We start from the raw sequence: 20717 nt of genomic DNA on the forward strand, positions 1-20717 counted from the left end.
CCAAGAGTCAGTGATGGGGAAACCAGCACACAACGTTACAGGGAATGTGCAGGTTACTAACCAGTAGTAACCCAGTCGGGATGGAGAACCCTGGTAATGCACAATGTGTTCCGTTCTGGGTGCTCACAGGAGGCGCTGGTGCTGTCTCCCCCTTTCTTTCACAGGCAGGGAGCATGGTCACAGGGAGGAGGTTTTGCAGCTGGCTGCTGTGCAAGGGACAGCGAGGGGCTGCGTGTGCTCTGGTGGGCAGAATCTGGGTGGACACCACATGTGATGGCCAACATTTTAAAGTGACTTGGGGGGCCCAAATTGAGACTCCTTAAAAGGGTCTGATTTTCAGAGAGTGGATGCTCAGCGCTGTATAAAACCAGGCCTCGACTTGGGCACCCAAACCCAGAGGCACAGAAAATCCATCTTGGCCGATAGCTGGGTTAGACTGACCTACACACCACCCCTGACGTGCGACTCAGTGAGACCGGCGGGGGGAGAGGCAGGCTGGGTGGCAGTAAGGTAACATGCTGATGTAGAGCGGGAAGGAACTGGGAAGTTTAATTTACATTGGGTTGGCAGGGCGGTGATAGGGAAAGAGGAGAGATTTGGGGCCAGCAGCTCTAGGGAGAACTTGCTGCTACTGGGTAAAGAAATTATAGTTCTCCTAAATGGGTTTAGATTCTCTTGGATACTGGAAACTGCTTCCTTCTCCGCCCTAACCCTCTAACACAGGTGGCTTGCGAGACAGGCTTTGGATCGATGTGGAGGCTTTGCACTTCTGGGGCTATCAGCCTCGGCTACTAATAGACACAACAATGTGGCACAACAACCAGCCCTAGGCCCAGACAACTGCCTGGTGCCCTGTGCTCTGAGGGCACCTGCAGAGCTGCCCTGGCGCTGTGACTTGGGGACCAGCCTAATTTCCCTTCTCCAGAAACAGGACTGGAGCTGGGAGAAGATTCCCCCTTCATGCAACTGGACTGGATGGAGGGGAGAATGGCTTCACCAGGCAATTCGGGGCACTGCCTCAAACAGCCAGGCCAGCCTGTATCACTGGACCCTTAGGGCTCCGGGCTGTGGACTGCTGCAGCCATCCTCCTGGCATCTTTGATACAGGGCAGAGGCTTTCAGGTGGAAAGCCAGATGCCGGAGACACAGTCACACCAGTTTATTTATTAACGTATGAGGTGATGATCTCATAACACCAGAATAGCCCTTTGCCCTGCCACAACACCATGGAGCTCAACGTGCCTCACTAATGTTAACCAGGGCAGGCTCCTAGTTCCCTGTGTGGGAGGCCACTGTTCCACAGCTGCAGAGGGCGAGGGACAGAGGGGAAAGTGACTGGCTCGAGGTCATGTGGTGAATCGGGGAAGCTGGGAACTCAGGTCTCCTGACTCCCAGTCCTGTGGCTTAACCACAAGGTCAGCCTCCCTCAAAAGGACGTGTTTTTTTCCTGAACCAGCGACCCAACCTCCCAGGTCCTTCTCTGAGGGCTGAGTGGCTGCCATGGCTCAGTGCCCTTCGGAGCAGGCCTTTCTCACCTCCCAGTCACCACCGTGCCTTGCAGAGCTCGCTCGCAAGCAAACATCAAATGAACAAACACTGCTCTTTGAAGAGGAGACTTGCTCTTTAATATTCCCCACCTGACCCTTATTCAAGCTGCTACAGTACACCCCGGTGATGGGCCAGACTCCTGCAGTCGGGACACGGCAGTGTGCCGGGCTGTTACTGTAGAAAACGGTGCAGCTGTCAGAGGTTGTGGCCTGGCCTAAGGGGCAGCACCCAGCTCTGGGACCCACCAACGCCTGAGCTTTAGTTCTGGCTCTAGGCTTGGGCAAGTCATTTCCCCTCCCTGTGCCTCAGTTTGTTGCTCTGTGTAAGGGGGCCGATGACACGTACCGACCTGCCCCTTCGGGGCTATGCTAGGAGGGTTGCTTGTCAGTTTACTGGCTGGCAAAGGGCTCTGTGGCTGTGAAGGCCTAGCCAGGAAGAGCTGACTGTACTTTTTACAGAGGAGATACTTTTCCTTCAGACTCCCATTTATTAGGAATGGCAAATTAACCCCCACCAAACAACCTCCACCTTTCCCATTGGACTCCCTCCCCAGCACTGCCCTCCCTTCCCCCAGGGAGCGCTGCCAGCGTGCCCCAGCTGGCTCCCCTTAAAAGCAGACTCTGCAGCCAGCCCACCTGCTAAACCAGTTCCTGCAGGTGGAGCCTGTGAAAGGAGCAGTGCTGGGTGGAGCCGGCCTGGCCCCTGGAAGGTAAGCATGCAGCAGCCCCTGTGCTGCAGGACGTTGAGGGTCTGCCAGCAGGAAGACTTAAGGGGTGATTAGAGGATGTGATCCCCAATGTGGGGATTATCTCACTGGAGCCTTTCTCCCAGGGTCCTGCCTTGCTCCGCCCGCTAATACTCAAGGATGGCAAACGGCCTTAGCGCTTTCTGTTCCCCTGACACCCCTACAGGCCTTGGCTCCCTCGACTGGAACCTCCCTGTCACACGTGTCTGTGGCCCCCCTCCCAGATGTGCATGGAGTTATCTGTATAATGCCCTTCCCCCAAACAAATGGGGAAAATCCCCACAGGAAAACATGGCACCCCTCATGCCTGAATTTCCCCTTCCTGCTCTCCAGTGCACTCCATGAGAGCACGGCTGTCTCCTTTCCTCCGTGCCGCTTTGGAACCGCTGCCAGGCAAAACGAGCAGTCTGCCCAGGGCTCTGCAAAGGGCTGCGTCTTTGTGTGCCATCCAGCTTGTGTCTGCCTGGCCTTAGTGATTGATCCGGGACTTGACTTCCTGGGCTGGTCCTGCTGCCCCTCGTGAGTCACTATGGGTCAGATGGTGGTTGTGGGGACCAGGGTCATTCAGGCCAGGCTGTGGCAAGGCTGGATTCCAGACCGCAGCAGCCGGACTCCGTGAGGCACCGGTGTGTTACATTTGCTGCTGGTATTGCTCTGTGGGAAAGAAAACTCCGGCCACGTTGGCCGGGGATTGCAGTGCTGAGCCGTGTGTGGTGGGTGGGGGAAGGAGACGTGGGGGGGTCTCTGGGTGAATGGGGTCCTTGCCTGCTCTGGCCAGGCACCTCGCTTCCCTCTGAGCGTGGCTGGGAGGTGACGCCAGGGGAAGAGAGGCACAGTGCCTGGGGGGCCAAGGCGCGGTGCCTGTCGAGCAGGCCCATCCTCCACGCGTGTTCGGCGGCATGACAGACGTGCCCTGACCAGGGCGTGACGTGGCTCCACAGAGCTGCACTGCTGGGGGGGCATCCGCTGTGGGTGGAGCCTGTGGGGTGGGGGGCACCTTCTTGGGGTGTGTGGGTGTCTCCCCCAGAGCATAGTGGGGTGGGTGGGGAGAAAGACCCAGCATGGGGGAGGGGGTCTCCTGTTGGTAGGGGGGAGTGAGCCCCTCCAGCATGGGAGGTGGGGGGGGGTCTCTTGAAGGCGGTTGTGGGTGTGGAGTGACCCCCCCAACATGGGAGGAGGGGGCTCTCTTGTGGGGGGGGGAGTGAGCCCCCAGCATGGGAGTGGGGGGGTGTCTTGTGGGGGTTTAGGGGTGGGGAGTGAGCCCCCAGCATGGGAGGTTGGGGGGGTCTCTTGAAGGGGGTTGGGGGTGTGGAGTGACCCCCCCAGCATGGGAGGAGGGAGGGGTCGTGGGGGGGAGTGAGCCCCCAGCATGGGAGTGGGGGGGTGTCTTGTGGGGGGTTAGGGGTGGGGAGTGAGCCCCCAGCATGGGAGGTGGGGGGGTGTCTTGTGGGGGGTTGGGGGTGTGGAGTGACCCCCCCAGCATGGGAGGAGGGAGGGGTTTTTTTGGGGGGGGGTGAGCCCCCAGCATGGGAGGTGGGGGGGGGTCTCTTGAAGGGGATTGGGGGTGTGGAGTGACCCCCCCCCAGCATGGGAGGAGGGAGGGTTTTTTGGGGGGGGGAGTGAGCCCCCAGCATGGGAGTGGGGGGGTGTATTGTGGGGGGTTGGGGGTGTGGAGTGACCCCCCCAGCATGGGAGGAGGGGGCTCTCTTGGGGGGGGGAGTGAGCCCCCAGCATGGGAGGTGGGGGGGGGGAGTGACTCCCCCCAGCATGGGAGGAGGGAGGGGTCTTGTGGGGGGAGTGAGCCCCCAGCATGGGAGTGGGGGGGTCTCTTGAAGGGGGTTGGGGGTGTGGAGTGACTCCCCCCAGCATGGGAGGAGGGAGGGTTTTTGGGGGGGGGGGTGAGCCCCCAGCATGGGAGGTGGGGGGGGGTCTCTTGAAGCGGGTTGGGGGTGTGGAGTGACCCCCCCAGCATGGGAGGAGGGAGGGTTTTTTTGGGGGGGGGTGAGCCCCCAGCATGGGAGATGTGGGGGGGGTTGGGCTGCTACACCAGATGGGGGAGGGGCGTCTCCTGGGAGGGGCTGCTGGGGGAGGGGCCTGACACGGACACGCCCCTAGAGGGGTGGGATCTCCCCTCCCCCGCGGGTGTGACCAGACCCCTCCCTACGTCAGTCGCGGGGGGCGGGGCTGCGCTTAGCTCAGGCGCATGCGCATTGCAGTGTTTTGGTGCCTCCGCCCAACGGCCGGGCCGAACTGGCGGGGTCACGTGAGGGGGCCGAGCGGAGGGGGCGGGGAGTCCCCGCCCCTCGCACAGGTGGGGGCGGGGCCAGGCTGTCCCGGAAGCGGCCGAAGCGGCGGCAGCAGCGGCAGCGTCCCCGCAGCCGAGCTGGAGCGGGCAGGTACCGCCGCAGCCGCCGGGGGGCCCGGTACCCGTTAGAGCCGGGGAGAGAACCCAGGCGTCCGGGCTCCCAGCCCCCCCCCCCCCGGTCTATCCCCTAGAGCCCACCCCCCTCCCAGAGCCGGGGAGAGAACCCAGGCGTCCGGGCTCCCAGCCCCCACCCCCCGCGCTCTACCCCCTAGAGCCGGGGAGAGAACCCAGGCGTCCGGGCTCCCAGCCCCCTCCCCCGGTCTATCCCCTAGAGCCCACCCCCCTCCCAGAGCCGGGGAGAGAACCCAGGCTTCCGGGCTCCCAGCTCACCCCCCCGAGCCGGGGAGAGAACCCAGGCGTCCGGGCTCCCAGCCCCCCCCCTACCCATTAGAGCCGGGGAGAGAACCCAGGCGTCCCCCCCGCTCTACTCCCTAGAGCCCACCCCCCTCCTGGAGCCGGGGAGAGAACCCAGGCGTCCGGGCTTCCAACCCCTCTTTCCCCCCGCTCTACCCACTAGAGCCCACCACCCTCCCGGAGCCGGGGAGAGAACCCAGGCGTCCGGGCTCCCAGCCCCCACCCCCGCTCTACCCACTAGAGCCCACCCCCCTTCCAGAGCCGGGGAGAGAACCCAGGCATCCGGGCTCCCAGCCCCCACCCCCACTCTACTCCCTAGAGCCCACCCCCCTCCCAGAGCCGGGGAGAGAACCCAGGTGTCCGGGCTCCCAGCCCCCACCCCTCGCTCTACTCACTAGAGCCGGGGAGAGAACCCAGGCGTCCGGGCTCCCTGCTGCCATCCTTGGTCTGGCAGCCTGTGACCTGCTGTCTCCTCCTGGCTCTGGGGAGCAGTGCCAGGCTCGCTTGTCACTGAGCATCCTTCGCTCTGGGATGGGGCTTTTGGGAATGCCCCCAGCACTTCAGCTCCTGGGCTGTGGTCCTAGTTTGGGGTCTGGGGCTTTGGCCTTAGGGAAATGGTGCTGTGTTGCAGGACTGGGCTAGAGAGAACCCAGATCGGTTCACACATGCACCAAACAGGGAGCAAGAGCAAAACTTACAAAGGGAGGGGGGTGGTTTCTGTGCTGGATGTTTGTGGCTTCTGTCTTGCTGGGCTTTCCTCCCCACACAGGCTGTCCTCAAAGCTCTGCTTCAGCAGTGCAGCAGCAGGCCCCATGGGCTGGGCTCCTTTCACTGCCTGCTTGTTCCTAGCTCAGTGCCCCCTGTATGGGACTGCTGTAGGCAATGCTTTCTAGCTGGCTGACAGGGAATGATCCTCCTTTGCCATTCAGGAGCCTGTAGTTATTAATGGGGTGGTTAGCCAGTTGCATCTTTAAAAATGTAGATTTATGATAGGAAACCATTTTCATAAGTGGCTTATCCTGAAATAAATCCCCAGGAAATTACTTCTCCATACCAAGCTGCTGGTGGTGAATGCTTATTGCTGCTCCCGTTAATTGCATGGTAGCTGTCTGAAGCAGTAGCTTCTCTAGTTGACATCTGTCTACTCCCAGCTATGTGGGTTATTCGCACTGTAAGCTCTTTGATGCTGGGGCTGTGTCTGCATCTGTGCAGTCCTGTATTAATGATTGTCACTCCAGTCAGGTGACCGCAAGGCCTGGTCTCTGACAGTCTGGCTGATAGCTAGGTGGGAAGGCTGGTTTAGCCTTAAAAACAACAAGGAGTCCGGTGGCACCTTAAAAGCTAACAGATTTATTTGGGCATAAGCTTTTGTGGGTAAAAAAACCCGCTTCTTCAGATGCATGGAGTGAATTTCAGATGCAGGCATTATATACTGACACCTGAAGAGAAGGGAGTTTACACCTCACAAGTGGAGAACCAGTGGTTTAGCCTTAGATATTTGTACTGAGCCTATTAATTGTCCTATGGCTAGCTGTGTGGCATGCAACTTTTGAAATGATAAAGCTTGTCAGAGTCCATGCAGCTAGTCTAGTTCTTGTTTGCATGCACTTCAAGAGGTGTTGGGAGCACTGGTCTGTTTCTCCTCTCTCACCTGTATCTGTGTCCCCAATGACCTGCAGTTTTCTCTTGATACAGAACTGAAATCCCAGCACCAGAGATGCAGTTTTGTCCAGCTGCCCGAGCCTTGTAACTATGCACAGCTGCCCTCTGGCTTGCAGGTTGCCAGACCTAGTCTGGTGCACTGAGTCTCGAAGGCTTTAGCACCATGGCTTCATGCTGGGCTGGACTGTCTCTGTTTATGTTCCATTTTTCTTAAGACTCGAAGGCTCTTGCATGAGTACCAGCTTTGTGCTGTATCAGGAACATCCGGATTCTTCCGTGCAGCAGGGACTCTGCAGCATTTTTGTGCTCCTTTTAGATCCATTCCTCTGCCTTCACCAGCATGGGTTGCAGTGGCCAGATTCCTACCTCCTGAGCAGTGTTTAGTCTGATGCTCCTCAGGAAACGGGTGAATGAGTGCTGGCTCCAGCTCCGGTACCCTACATAGTGGTGTGCACTGTTACTAGAGGCAGATGGAGGAGCCACTCTTGTGAATTAGTGGGTTAGTGAACTGAGCAGAGGGCAAGGTGCTCCAGCTCCGCCACACACTTGCTGTGAGAACTTGGCCGGGTCACTGCCCCTCTTGGCTACATCTTAAAACAGGCCCAATAACTGGGGACTGCGAGGACTAATAGGTCATGTGTAAACCAAATGCAAAGGCCTTTGTGCGATTTGATTCTTCTGATGACGTGACACATTAACGGATGTAAAACACCCAGTGTGGGGGGTAGGTGTTTGCTTGATGTTACGAAATGCCAAAATAGATAAGTGCCCTAGGTAGCAAACTAGTGAATGTTAAACTTCCACTTCCTAAACAAGTGAGATTGCAGACACTCCGCTGTGCTGCTGTTTCCTTCATGACCAGATTATCTGCACTGAGATGAGCATCACTGTACAGAGGTGGGGAGAGGAATCAATTCTTTAGCATGCCCTGGAGTAGGATGCCCTGGTGCTTTGCTCACTAGAGGTAAACCTGGTAGGACAAGTTTGGTGGTGATAGGGAAATAGCAAGCCAATGGCTGAGGGAACTGGGGTTATTTAGTCTGCAGAAGAGATGAATGGGAGGCGGGGGGTTTGATAGCAGCCTTCAGCTACCTGAAAGGGGGTTCCAAGAAGGATGGAGCTCAGCTGTTCTCAGTGGTGGTAGATGAACAAGGAGCAATGGTCTCAAGTTGCAGTGGGGGAGGTCTAGGTTGGGTATTAGGAAACACTAGCTCCCTAGGAGGGTGGTGAAGCACTGGAACGGGTTACCTAGGGAGGTGGTGGAATCTCCTTCCTTAGAGGTTTTTAAAGCCCAGCTTGACAAAGCCCTGGCTGGGATGATTTATTTGGTGTTCGTCCTGCTTCGAGCAGGGGATTGGAGTAGATCTCCTGAGGTCTCTTCCAACCCTGATATTCTATGATTCTATGTTTTAGAAATTCTAACAGTTCCTTGATGATGGTTAAGGAGGCTTCAGAGTGAGCATAGCTGGTATTTTGTTCTGACCTAGTTGAAGAGATGGGATCAAAGCTACAATATGTATTTTTAGAAACCATGAATGTGTGCTGTGGCACCTATGTGTATATATACACCCTGCTACTTTACTATGTACAAAGGCAAGCCTGGACTTTGATTCTCCACTTTTATGTATCTTAAACTTGTTTTAAGCATTGCTGTTGGCACTTACCATATACAAGCAGAGCAAATCTGTTCTGTTTAAAAAGGAAGAGATCCAGAAAACTTCCCCTGGACAGGGGCCTCTGGGCTGCTGCTGTCTGTCATTTCCATCCTCATGGTTCCGTCAGAGGCAGGTCACTTAAATGAATACAGCCTAGGCCCCTTTGAAGTGGTCCTGCTTTCTGCAGTCATATTGGTTAGCGAGAGACTCCTTCTGCTAGGGGACAGGCCTGTTGTTGCTGGCCAAAAAGAAATGCTGGGACTCTGGAAACCATGGCATAGAAGCAGTTGCTGGATGGGAACACACAGTACTGAATGTTGTAGGTAAACAAATACACGCCAAGTCTGTTGTAAGTCATGTTGTGAAATGTCTCTGTCTTTTCAGGCCTAGAAGAAGGAAGAAGCCATAGGGAACAGTACTTCGCATGTACTCCCGCTGGCCTTGCCCTCTCTAAAGGCTTTTCGTTTGGTGCTATGATCGCATTGGAGGGTGCATTGATTACCCACCATCAGGAAACTGCCAGAGGTTCAGAAACCTGGAGAGATCAGGCAGCTGGAGATCGTTAGCTGCTCACAAGCAACTGAAGAGATTGATGTCTTGCTTCCCTGTGGCTGGACTAATATCCTCTCCTCTGCTTCATGGTGCGAAACGCTCCTGAATTACAAACTTCTAGTCCAAGAGACTCTTAAAACAGAAACTGCTCTCTAGAGGAGCAAAGGCAGACCGTAAAAATAGGTTCCCCAGGCACTTCCCGGTTTGAGAAGGAGCAAGAAGCTGCAAACTACTCTCTGTGGGCAGAAAAACTCAAAACGAGGAGCATGATGGAGTCGCGGGTGAAAAGTAAGTGCCAGATTACTCTGTCCACTCCTTTTTGGGGAAGTCAGGCTAAGAAACCTGGATTGCATCTGGTAGATATCTGCACACAAATGAGCACTTCCAACAAGGGTATTGTACAGTTCCGGTGCCATGCTCCCTGGTAGCTGGAGGACTCCTCGTTTGTGTGGCTGACAGTGACTGTCTTCTCAGAGGGGAGGGGAAGTTCATCTTATTGGGGACTTTAAGGGACATAGAGTAATGGAGAGAAGCAAAGGCAATTCCAATGATGTTGGGTTGTTCTGAGCTCTGCTGGTGTGAACAGCTCTGCTCTTTCTTGCTAAGGTGAATAACACATAGCTGGTTTGCTCAAATATCGCACTGCATCTAAAACCAGATAACTGGGCAACTCATGCATGCACCTGTGTAGGTGGTAATCACTACATTCCAGGCTATCAAACACCTGGGTCTTGATTTTTATCTAGCTCAAGGTATGGTTCTCTTGCTTGGGAATCTGAGGCTGTTCTGAAGTGGAGCTCCTGTCCTTCCTATATACTGTTCCTCTTTCATTCCCCCATGCTCAGACTGTGCCCCTTGCTCCAAGAACTGCTACCAGGATACATGGCAGCCAGTCTGCTGAGGGCTGCTTCATGGTCTGCTCCCCAGCAGTAACCTCTGACTCTTCCAGAGCCAGGAGATTCATGGCACTTCCTTTAGCTTTTAAAGAAGAGCTAACGTTCCAGCTGGGAATGGTATTGAGATGCTCTCAGACTGCAACAGTGGGGCAAGATTACAAAGGCGAGAGAGGTGTGGGGTCTCTTTGGTGGTGGAGGGGAGGCTGGAGCAAGGAGCAGCGGCAGAGGGAATCAGCCCAGATCTTTGTGGGCTTGTGAATGATGCGTTTGAGCAGGGTAGCAAAAGAATGGCTGGATGCACAACTATAATTGGCCCATGGGTGGACTGGCCAAGACCATTCACTGCAGTACAACTGAAAATCAAGTTTCTAACTGCAATGGGTTTCCAGAGCCCCCTGCTCGTGGTGGTAGCTGTCTTGCTGCAAAATGACCTTTGTTGTGACACTCAATTAATTTTGTGCTCTTAGGTGTTTTTTCACCTTGAATCATTTCCCTCCCTTCCCTCTTCTGGCTTCCCACTGGAAGTCCTATGAGCTAAGATCTCATCTCACCTGTCCCATGGAGGTTAGGGCAGGATTGTTCCTCGTAGCAGGAGCCTGTACCTTGTCCGGTCTCGTTTTAAATGGCCTCCCTGATGGCCCTTCCACCACTTCCCTGGGGAGACTATTCCATAGTCTAATCTGCCTGTCAGGAAGCATTTCTTAATGGGACTAAACTTGACTGCCTGGGCTCCCTTGAGAGCCCCTTAGCGCTGCATCTTAATTGTCTGTGGTCTCCCGAGTGACTCGCAAGCGATATAGCATCAAACTGCAATACAGTATATTGCTCATGGCTCTAAGTTAGTTTTTTGATAGCCTCTGGAGACGTGTGTTTGCCTGGCAGGGCTGGGTGGGGGTGGCAAGTCTCCTTTGCTCTTAACTCTTATATTAGAAATGAATCTTTGGCCTTCTCTATATTGCAAACTGCACCAATCCAACTAAAATCAGTTATTAAATCTCTGAAATTGGGAACACTTTTTTTAGAGGATGCAGACGTGGCTCGTTTTGATTGACTGAAGTCAGTGAAGAAGTGACTTGCTGATTTACTTAAACTCTGGTATTTGTGTAGTTTTAAAAACAATCAGTTTAAGTCTTCTCTTATAGAAAAAGTGCAACTTGTAATATAACCAAGGCCTTACACGCACCTTTCAAAATCCTGAATGCCACCTGGAATGTTTTTAACAGCATAACGTACCATTATGTTAATAGCCACTCATGTGGGTTATTCACAACAGGTCTGTCTTGTTGGATGTTTGTTGCTTTGATCCAGCAGTAGATAAATGCCTACTGCTGGCATGCTAGAGCCAAGAGGTGTTGGATGTAGGGGAAGAAATGCTTTGACTTGCATTGGGATCTGAAAGATGACCCATATTGTCAACAATCCTTGTTCTTGGGATGCACATACAAACATTCCTTAGGCTCGTTACAGATAGTCGGGACACGCTGACAGTGAGGTACATGGTCCTCTCTAATACCCGTGTTAATTATCCCTGCAGTGGCTTTCAGGGAGTCTAGTGATGTCTTTTAGGGACTCCCATTTATTTCAGTGCCTTAACACAAGGCATCACAAGCCTGTCCCTGATGGCCCTACCTGGCCTCACCCTGGGTGTAAGTAGGGAGTGACCTCAGTGTGCTCTCTGGGTGACATTCCTGTCCTGAGAATCCTGTTCTCACCTGGAGGAACACAGTTTGAGGGGAGGAGACAGAGGACCGATTCCCTTCTGAAGAGGAAAATGTGATTCTGACCATTGGCTAGAGACTCTAGACAAACATGTGGAAATAGAATCTTTCAGCATCAAAAAGAGGAAGCCAAGAGTTGGAGATGGCAACTCTCCTTTCAATGATTTAACATGGCCATTTACCTGTGCTCACAGCTGCTCCTGCTACAGATGCTGACTATAGCCAGAGTGACTCAAATAAAAATCTCCAGCATTACAAGCACACATGCTGTGCCCTTTAATTGTATGCAATTATATTACAACATGGGTGTCTTATGGGAGTGCAGGATAATGAAAGGTCTAGCTGGCTTGGACTGAAAATTGCTGTAGGACCATAAGACAGTGTTACGATAAACAGCAGTATGTGGAGTTAATGAGGTGTCTGGCTCTGTTTAACTTGACGGCCTTGTTGGTTATCACAGAATCATAGGACTGGAGTGACTGAAGACGGAGCTGTTACAATCCTCTGAGAAGTGGGAAAAGCAACATGCACACTCCTACCTCTTTCTCACTTCTCCCAGGGCAGGGACATGTGTTCCCTCCGCCCTGTGGCAGTAGATGGAGTGGGGCATCTGATCTGCTGCTTCAGTGGGGTGTAGCAAAGCTCAGGGAGAGGGCTGTAGACTTGCTGGGATCATGCAATACAATGTGCTGACAATAAAATACAGTGATAGGGAGCTGCAGAGACAATGTGTAAACTTGTCCACAAGAGTCGTTAAAGGAGAACAGGCGCCTAAAACCAATTTAAAAGCCTCTGGCAAAGGTCCTCACAAGAAGTATCAAAGAAACGAAGTCACTGTGAGGTGAGCATTAACGTACAGATGTGGACTAGAAACTGGCCAAGATACAGAAAGGCTGGACCGCCTGCTTGGCTACTGCTCCCACAAACACGGTTGTACTTTCCCCATCGGTAAGACAGCGTTGTTGTGGAAAACTTACCACACGGTTGATTTTCCCTGTCAGCGTGAAAGCGAAATTCCCTGACGCTGGTCATAAAGCCGCCACCGTAGCCTCTTCCATCACACCCCCCTCTGCTCTGGTGCCAGTAAATCACTCATCTGCCCTTGGCTGGGCTGGTGGCCACTAGTTAAGGGAACAGATCTGTCTCCACTGTTACCTGGTTACCCCTCCACCCCACTTGTCTCTCTCACCTGTTGCATCTTATCACCACGTGAGCTGCTGAAGTCTCCAGCCCAGGCACTGTCTGCTTCATGCTTGTAAGATGCTGAGCATGTGGGGCTCTGATCCCTGTCTAGGGCCCTGTAGGCACTGCCCTGCTATATGCAGTGCTGCAGATAAATGGCAGGCGTCTCCGTCCATCCCAGGGTGTTCAGTATTGAGCAGGATACAAGAGTGGTCCATGAGGTACTGTAAACCTGCAGATGTTTTTAGTTATGGAGGTTAGTTAGACCTAGAGAAACCTGAGGGACTCGGCAAGGCACATTCTTGGACAGCAAGGGTAGCTCGCTACTGGAACAACTTGCCACGGGGAGTGGTAGATTCTCAGGCTCTTGACACTCAATTACAGATTGGTTGACGCTCTCGTCTAGCTCAACCAGAAATCATGGGCTTGATGGAGGAATTACTGGGTGGAGTTTGGCCTCTTAGGTAGGAGACGAGGGTCCAGTGGATCTCAGACTCTGAGTCAGGACCCCAGAGTGGGTCTCAACTCCGTTTTAATGGGGTCACCAGGGCTAGCGTTAGACTTACTGGGGCCAGAGCTTCGGCCCTGGGTAGGGCTCAGGTTACAGGCCCCCCATCTCAGGCTCAAGCCCTTGAGCATTGCGCCCCCACCTGCCGAAGGTGGCAGAGCTCGGGTCGGCTCAGGCTTCAGTTGCCCCTCCTGGAATCGTGTAGTAACTTGTGTTGTAAGAAGGATTGTGGTGCAATGAAGTTTGAGAACCCCTGGACTAGACGCTCACAATATTTCCTTCTGGTCTTAATCTATGACACAAAGCTAGGCAAGTGGGACGCCGGGGGGCAGATAGCATTCAGTGTTAACAGGGGGAAGGCAATGCATGCTGGGAAGAAAGCTCTGAACGAGTAGTATGTGCTGCTGGGTTCGACCAGAACAATTTCCGCTCTGGAGAAAGAGCAGCATGCCCCAGTGGCTGCCCACTTGGCACAAGGCCAGCACGGTTGTGTGGCTAGTTAGAGACTTTGACAGCCAGGATGGTGGCGTTTTTCCAAATCTGGTAGCTATCGGGTTAGTGAGATACAAGGAGTAAACCAGCTTCCTTGGTCCACCTGGACAGAACCGTCTAAATCCCATTGTAAGATGTCCTCCCCACCCCTGGCTTGCCCTCTTCCTGCTGTGCAGCCCCAGCCCCTGAAATGTGCGGCTGCTGCTGCTACAGGGACAGCTGGAAGTGGTTTCCTCATCGACTGAGGCTAGAGCAAGAATGCCTTTTCTGGTTCAGAGCAGAAGGGCCTGGGGTTCCGACCTGCGCTTTCCTCGGGGCGGCACAAAGATCCTCCCTAAACTCCCTGTTGTCGTGGTGTATTTTCACAAAGCCTCAAGCTGTGTATTTTGAGCACCTCTTTTCAGGTGTCTTGAGGTATCCCATAGGCATCTTCTCAAACAGGCTTCATATGGCTGATTCAGTGTTTACAACAGTGGTGCCAGTAGTTAGCCAGGCCATGGAAGAGGGAATGTTACCTGGTTCTCTGCAGCGAGCAAACCTTGTGTGGTTTGTGTTATCCTAGTCTAGTCATAGCTGATTCACACTGACTTGCTCAGGGAGCAGGATCCAGATAATGTGCTTTCTAGTCCTGCATGCTAAGCTTGGCAAAGGATCTATATGCAAAACTGGCTATGGGGCAGACTCGCTAATCTGGAGACAGTTGGTGCAAGACCAAGAAGCTAGGCAAATGCCTCCTTTTTAGAAACCAGAAGAAATGTCGGTAATAGAAACTGAGTCGAGGCAAAATGTCTCGTGTTTTATTTCTCTGAGAGGTGAGTAAGAGAAGCTGATGGTCAAGGTTGGACGTGGCCAGCTGGTGGGTATTGAATATCTTTTGGGTTTGAGCTTCAGAGAGTCATGTTTTGTACCTCGGAGTGAATTGCACTATGGACGGTGCTTAAAGAGAACTGCATGATGGGTCCCAATGTCACTGTAAATGGAGCTTTGAGTGGGTGAGTTTCTAGTGGGGTTCCCCAGGGATCAGTTCTTGGCCCTATGCTACTTAACTTTTTTTAATCAATGACCTGGAAGAAAACAAAGTAATCACTGGTAAAGATTGCCGATGACCCACTGTGACGGAGCGATTCTGGCGGGACCCAACTGAGAGTGCCAATTCAGGACCAATTGCTCAAACAGGGCAGTCACAGCCCTAGGCTGGGGTTTTTCCACCTCTAAGGCCAACCAAACCAGCCAGACAAAAAGGACTTTGGTCTTACCCCACTGGCTAACCACAAGTCACACAAGCAATTTCCTTAGACACTCCAGTCTCCCAGCATCACCACCAGTGCACTCGTCCTGGGGATGAATGGTTATGAAAACCAACACCCCAATAAAAGAAAACGGTTCCCTCGATCCCAAAGGACCAAGCCCCAGACCCAGGTCAATATACACATCAGATCTTACCCACAAATCACGCTGTTGCCAATCCTTTAGAATCTAAAATCTAAAGGTTTATTTACAAAGGGAAAAAGGTAGAGATGAGAGGTAGAATTGGTTAAATGGAATCAATTACATACAGTGATGGCAAAGTTCTTAGTTCAGGCTTGTAGCAGTGCTGGAGTAAACTGCAGGTTCAGATTAAGTCTCTGGAATGCATCCCCCACTGGGATGGGTCGTTCAGTCCCTTGTGTAAAGCTTCAGTTTGTAGCAAAGTCCCTCCAGAGGTCAGAAGCAGGATTGAAGACCTGATGGAGATGAGGCATTAGCCTTATATAGACTTTTCCAGGTGTAAGAATCCCTTTGTCCTCACGGTGGAAACTTACAGCAAAAAATATGGAGTCTGGAGTTACATGGGCCAGTCCCTGCATACTTTGCTGAGTCACAAGGCGTGTCTGCCTTCTCTCCATGGGTCAATTGTGTAGCTGATGGCCCTTTAATGGGCCATCAAGCCAGCTATGCCGGGCTAACATCAGCTTTGTCTGGGACACTTCCCAGAGGCAGAGCATAATATAAAATATAGACAGTATAGAGCCAATACTTATACTTAAACTACAAAATGATACACAGACATACAGACAGCATAATCATAACCAGCAACCCAGAACCTGGTCTTAGACACCTTATATGACCCCCTTTACTTAGGATTTGGTGCCACCACAGGACCTTGGTTGCAACCCATGTTCTATATGGTTCCCATTTATATCAATAACGTCACACCCACATTGTGGGAGTGGTAAATAAAGAGGAGGCCAGGTCACTGGTACAACTGGATGTGGATCGCTTGGTAAGCTGGGCACAAGCAAACAATAGTCATTTGAATATGACTAAATATAGCCACCTAGGAACAGAGATTGCAGGCTATACTTGCAGGATGGGGCATTCTATCCTGGGAAGCAGTGACTCTGAAAAAGATTTGGGATGGATGGTAGGTAATCAGCTTAACATGGGTTCCCACTGCGATGCTGTGGCCAGAAGGACTAATGCAATCTTGGGATGGACAAAGAGGAATCTCAAGCAGGAGTAGAGGTTATTTTACCTGTGTATTTAGCACTGTTGTGACCACTCCTGGAGTACTGTGTCCAGTTCTGGTGTCAACAATTCAAGAAGGATGTTGATAAACTGGAGAGGGCTCAGAGAAGAGCCATGAGAATGACAAGAAGCTTGTAAAAATGTTCTATAGTGCTAGATTGAACTCATTTGAGTCTATTTAGCTTAACAGAGCAGGTTAAGGGTGACGTGCTCAGTCTGTAAATACCTACATGGGGCACAAATATTTGATAACAGGCTCTCCTCTCTAGCAGAGGAAGGTCTAACATGATCCAATGGTTAGAATTGAAGCTAGACAAATTCATTCTGGAATTTTAACAGAGTAATTAACCATTAGACCATCTTCTGTGATCTTCCATTCTAACCTCCCCCCCGCCCCCCGCCAGTGTTTGGGGATTTCATTCCATAGACATTCCTGTCCACTGGCTCTAAAGGGTAGCAGCCATCTGAAATGTTACCGTCCTGTTCTGTGACTGAGCCTGCTGGCTTCATGCAGGATGCTGGCAGGAAGGCTGCTGTTGTACATCTGATCTCATTAACATCGCTGACCTTTCAAAGCCTTCGCCAATGAATAATCTTTGGATTAATTCAGTCTGGTGAGAAATACACTGCACCTCCTCAAACTACCATTCACCTCTTTGGTGCTGAATGTCTGCATGCCTCCGGTGCTGTGCGCCAGGGCTGGGGGATGCTGGCACAAGCTGTAACGGTAGGAACAAGTGTACCTTCTGGGCTGAAGGAGGAATCTCTAGCTGCTGCCCTCTCCCTGACGCCAATCTTCAGACCATCCTTGGGATGGCTGATTTAACAGGGGCCTGAGGAGTCCCAATGGGACCTTCTGCTATAAATAACTCCCTATAAAAACCCCTCTAGGTGGTGGATTTCTGCTCTCCAAGGCAGAGTGCCGCAGCCTACCTTTCAGCTCCTGAACTGGCTAGTTGGGCATGTTAGTCCTGGGTCTGTTGCCCCTGTGGCTACGGGTGTCCTTCCATTCTTGCCAGCTGCCGGAGCATTGACTTGGACTCCTTTCACTTCCAGACAGCTGCTAATCAAAGGGGATGTCAGCGGGTTAAGACGTGGGCATCACAGAAGTTAGTGACAGAAAAGTCGTCCTTGATCCCCTCAGCTCATCGCTGGAGAGCCAGTGTAGGCCTCTTTCCTGAGAGCTTCTTGTGCAGCCTGATTCTAACTCCTCCAGCGCTACGGAGGGCTCAACCCTTACAGCCTTGGGAGCTGAAGCTAAGGAGCCCGATAGTGAAGTCTGTATTGGGAAGGGGATTCTCTGAAGGATTTTGTAGCAGGAACTCACCAATGGTGTTTGAAAACTGGAGAGGGTTCAGAGAAGGGCTATGGAACCAATTCCAGCTCTACAAAACCTGTTTTACAAAGAGACTTGGTGTTTGGTCCATTAAGGCTCTGTCTACACTGAGGGCTGCATGTGAAAGACCGGCACTGCGTGTGTGGCCACATGCCTCAGGGAAAGGCAGCGGCTGCCTAAAAATAGCAGTGGGAGACGCTGGTGGGGTGCGTCGAGAGCCCGCCCCGTAGGATGTATGCGCTGGGGGTTCGAGTGTGTCGGGCGCTCGCTCATCCATGCTGAACTGTTCATACTTGTGCGGTGTCTGGACTCTGCACTCGGCTGTCAGCAGACGCATCGCCACCTTCTCAAAAAGCAAAGTTAAACTAAGAGGTGACTGACTGACTGAGGAGCCGGCTGTGTTGAAAGCTGCCATAGGACAAAATGGAGCTGAGAGCTCTGTAGCTGGAGAGAATGTAGGTCACGGAACCACCGGGAGAAGGGGAGCCTCAGCCCTGGCTAACGGGGGCTTAGCTGGGAACTGCCAGAGCGTATCCTGAGATGCTGGGGGTCAATAATTCTCCCGGACCCTGCTCAAGGGAGGGAGGGCTCAGGTGTGGGATTTTTTTAGAAGGGGTGGAGGTGAGTGATTCACCCAAGACTAACTGAAGGTTGGGAGGCAGGTGCTGTGGCAGGAATGCTCCATCGGAGCCATGGTCTTTTATGGGCCAGAGGAGAGGAAGGGTGGGGGTCCTGGCTTGCCATTCGCTCGGGGAGAACGCACGTGCCTGAGGTAGGGGCAGCAGTGGCTCTTCCCTCTCGTCTAGGGACGGAGATTCCTGTATTAGTGTTGGAAAGCGCGTTTCACACTTCGTGTGTCTTTCTCAGAACTTGCCGTAACGCTGATGGATGCCACCACTGATAAGGATCCATTAGTCCAAGAACAGATCTACAATGCTCTGTGCTACTTGGGAGAGAGTGAGCCTGAAGAGATCCTAAACTCTTGTGATGAATATCTGCGGCAGCATGACAAGGTATGGCTTTGCTCTCTGTCTTCAGGGCTGGGATGCAGGACGAATCCCGTCCGGCTGCAGTACTGATCGGGAGATTTGTCACTAACCTGAGCAGATGGCTGGGAGGATGCCTGGGGAGCGCGTGTGCAGGAACTGTGCATAAAGGGATATGGGTTAATAATAATAATAATAATAATAGGAGATATACCCATCTCCTAGAACTGGAAGGGACCTCGAAAGGTCATGGAGTCCAGCCCCCTGCCTTCACTAGCAGGACCAAGTACTGATTTTTGCCCCAGATCCCTAAGTGGCCACCTCAAGGATTGAACTCACAACCCTGGGTTTAGCAGGCCAATGCTCAAACCACTGAGCTAGCCCTCCCCCCACATTACTATCATTGGGACTCTAAAAAGTCTGTCAAAGCTGCTCCCAAGATTCTATTAAAGAAACTAACTAGTCTGAGAAGTAAGGACTGTCGTGTATCAGAAACAGGCAGAAAAGAGTAGGACTAGTCAGCTTTTCAGCATGGCCAAAAGCTAATGGGGGGGGGGGTACCCCAAGGCTCTCTGCTGAGGCCAATGTGTCACATCAGTGGGAGCTGTAGCTAAATGTCTGCTTTGAAAATCCCACTTCTAGCTGTCCTGCAGGTGCATTTAGTCAGCAGGAGGGCCTCTGACTAACAGCACCAAGCAGACTAGGCAGAAAGATTCAGGGCCTCTGAATTTGGGGTGCACTGGAGACACCTCCTACAGGCTGAAACCATTCAAAGGGGGGTGAGCGACTTGCATTTAGTGTTGGAATTGCGTGTGGCTCTGTTTTCCTCAGCTGGCTTACCCCTACCGGGTAATAATCCTGAAGGCAATGGAAGCGGTGCTGACGAATAACATTGATTATCTGGACAAAAGCACGGCCAAGATCGTTATCTTTCTGGCATCCAATGAAATGACCAAGTCAAAGGTATGAGCTGGAAGCTATAGCTAGTTCTGTTACAGTAGCTCCTCACTTAACGTCGTCCCGGTTAACTTGTTACGTTGCTGATCAATTCGAGAACATGCTCATTTAAAGTTGTGCAATGCTCCCTTATAACGTCGTTTGGCAGCCGCCTGCTTTGTCCACTGCTTGCAGAAAGACCAGCCCCTTGGAGCTAGCTGGTGGGGGCTTGGAACCAGAGTGGACCAGCAGCCCCCCATCAGCTCCCCTAAATTCCCTAAAAACAATGAGGAGCTGGTGGTACCTTAAAGACTTAACAGATTTATTTGGGCATAAGCTTTCATGGGTAAAAAACCCACTTCTTCAGATGCATGGAGTGACAATTGCAGATACAGGCATAAACATACTGGCACATGAAGAGAAGGGAGTTACCTTACAAGTGGAGAACCGGTGTTGACAAGGCCATCCCCTCCCTCCATTGGTGCTGCCTTGTAGAGCATGAAGCTACATTAACAACAATGTGTTAACCCTTGAGGGCTCAGCCGAGTGCTAGTTCATCATTTAGCAGTAAGGCATTCCCTGGGAAATATCCCACCCTCTGACTCCACCACCTCAACCAAGCTTCACAGTCATCATTGCTGTGTACAGTATTCAGTTGTGTGTGTGTTAAAATAAAAACTATTGTCTGGCAAAAAAAAATTCCCTGGAACCTAGCCCCCCATTTACATTAGTTCTTATGGGGAAATCGGATTTGCTTAACATTGTTTCACTTAAAGTTGCATTTTTCAGGAACAGAACTACAACGTTAAGCGAGGAGTTGCTGTTCTTTTTATCTAACTGGCTCGTTCTGTGATGCTTCCCTCCATTTCTCCTTACAATATTCATCTCTCACTTGGGGTTAGGAGCAGCAGGGGTTCTGTCCCGTTCCTTGTTTCCCCTCTCCCCTCCCTGCATTGCTTCAGTCGCTGCCGCTGCCCTTCTGGATGTGATGGGCCAGTCTCTCTCCTGTGGCATCCCTTTAGCCTTGCTTAAGTGACCACAGGGTAGCTGAGTGGCATCAGGGGCTCTATCCTCTCAGGAAAAGCCTGGGACTCTGATTGTCCATCTTCTATTCTTGCCCAGACTTGCACATCTAGGTAGATGTTTAGTTTTGTGTGTGCAGATCTCGACTGGCTGGCTTGCATGCACACTGTAATGAGCATGACCGGCAGCTGCTATTCCAGGGGTGTCATGTAAATGCCCAGGTTGGCATGCGTTCTGCTTGGGGACTGACT

The 20717-nt window shown here is 52.3% G+C and overlaps 1 protein-coding gene across 5 annotated transcripts in view; it reads left to right on the forward strand.

Moving 5' to 3' along the window:
* Positions 1–2213: 2213 nt before the first annotated feature.
* MROH1 (maestro heat like repeat family member 1) overlaps positions 2214–20717 on the forward strand; it is a 105009-nt gene continuing 86505 nt past the window's right edge. For 3 of the 5 annotated variants that reach the window (XM_045004404.1, XM_045004403.1, XM_045004405.1), the window contains exons 1-3: positions 8714–9169; positions 18389–18534; positions 19339–19470. In XM_045004404.1, coding sequence (XP_044860339.1) covers positions 9148–9169; positions 18389–18534; positions 19339–19470 — 300 coding nt within the window. In that variant the 5' untranslated portion in view covers positions 8714–9147. Of the gene's footprint in view, positions 2258–4575; positions 4690–8713; positions 9170–18388; positions 18535–19338; positions 19471–20717 lie in introns of those variants that run through there. The other 2 variants (XM_045004402.1, XM_045004401.1) reach the window with 2 other exon arrangements.

Source organism: Mauremys mutica, chromosome 2 (assembly GCF_020497125.1).
Source record: "Mauremys mutica isolate MM-2020 ecotype Southern chromosome 2, ASM2049712v1, whole genome shotgun sequence".
NCBI lineage: Eukaryota > Metazoa > Chordata > Testudines > Geoemydidae > Mauremys > Mauremys mutica.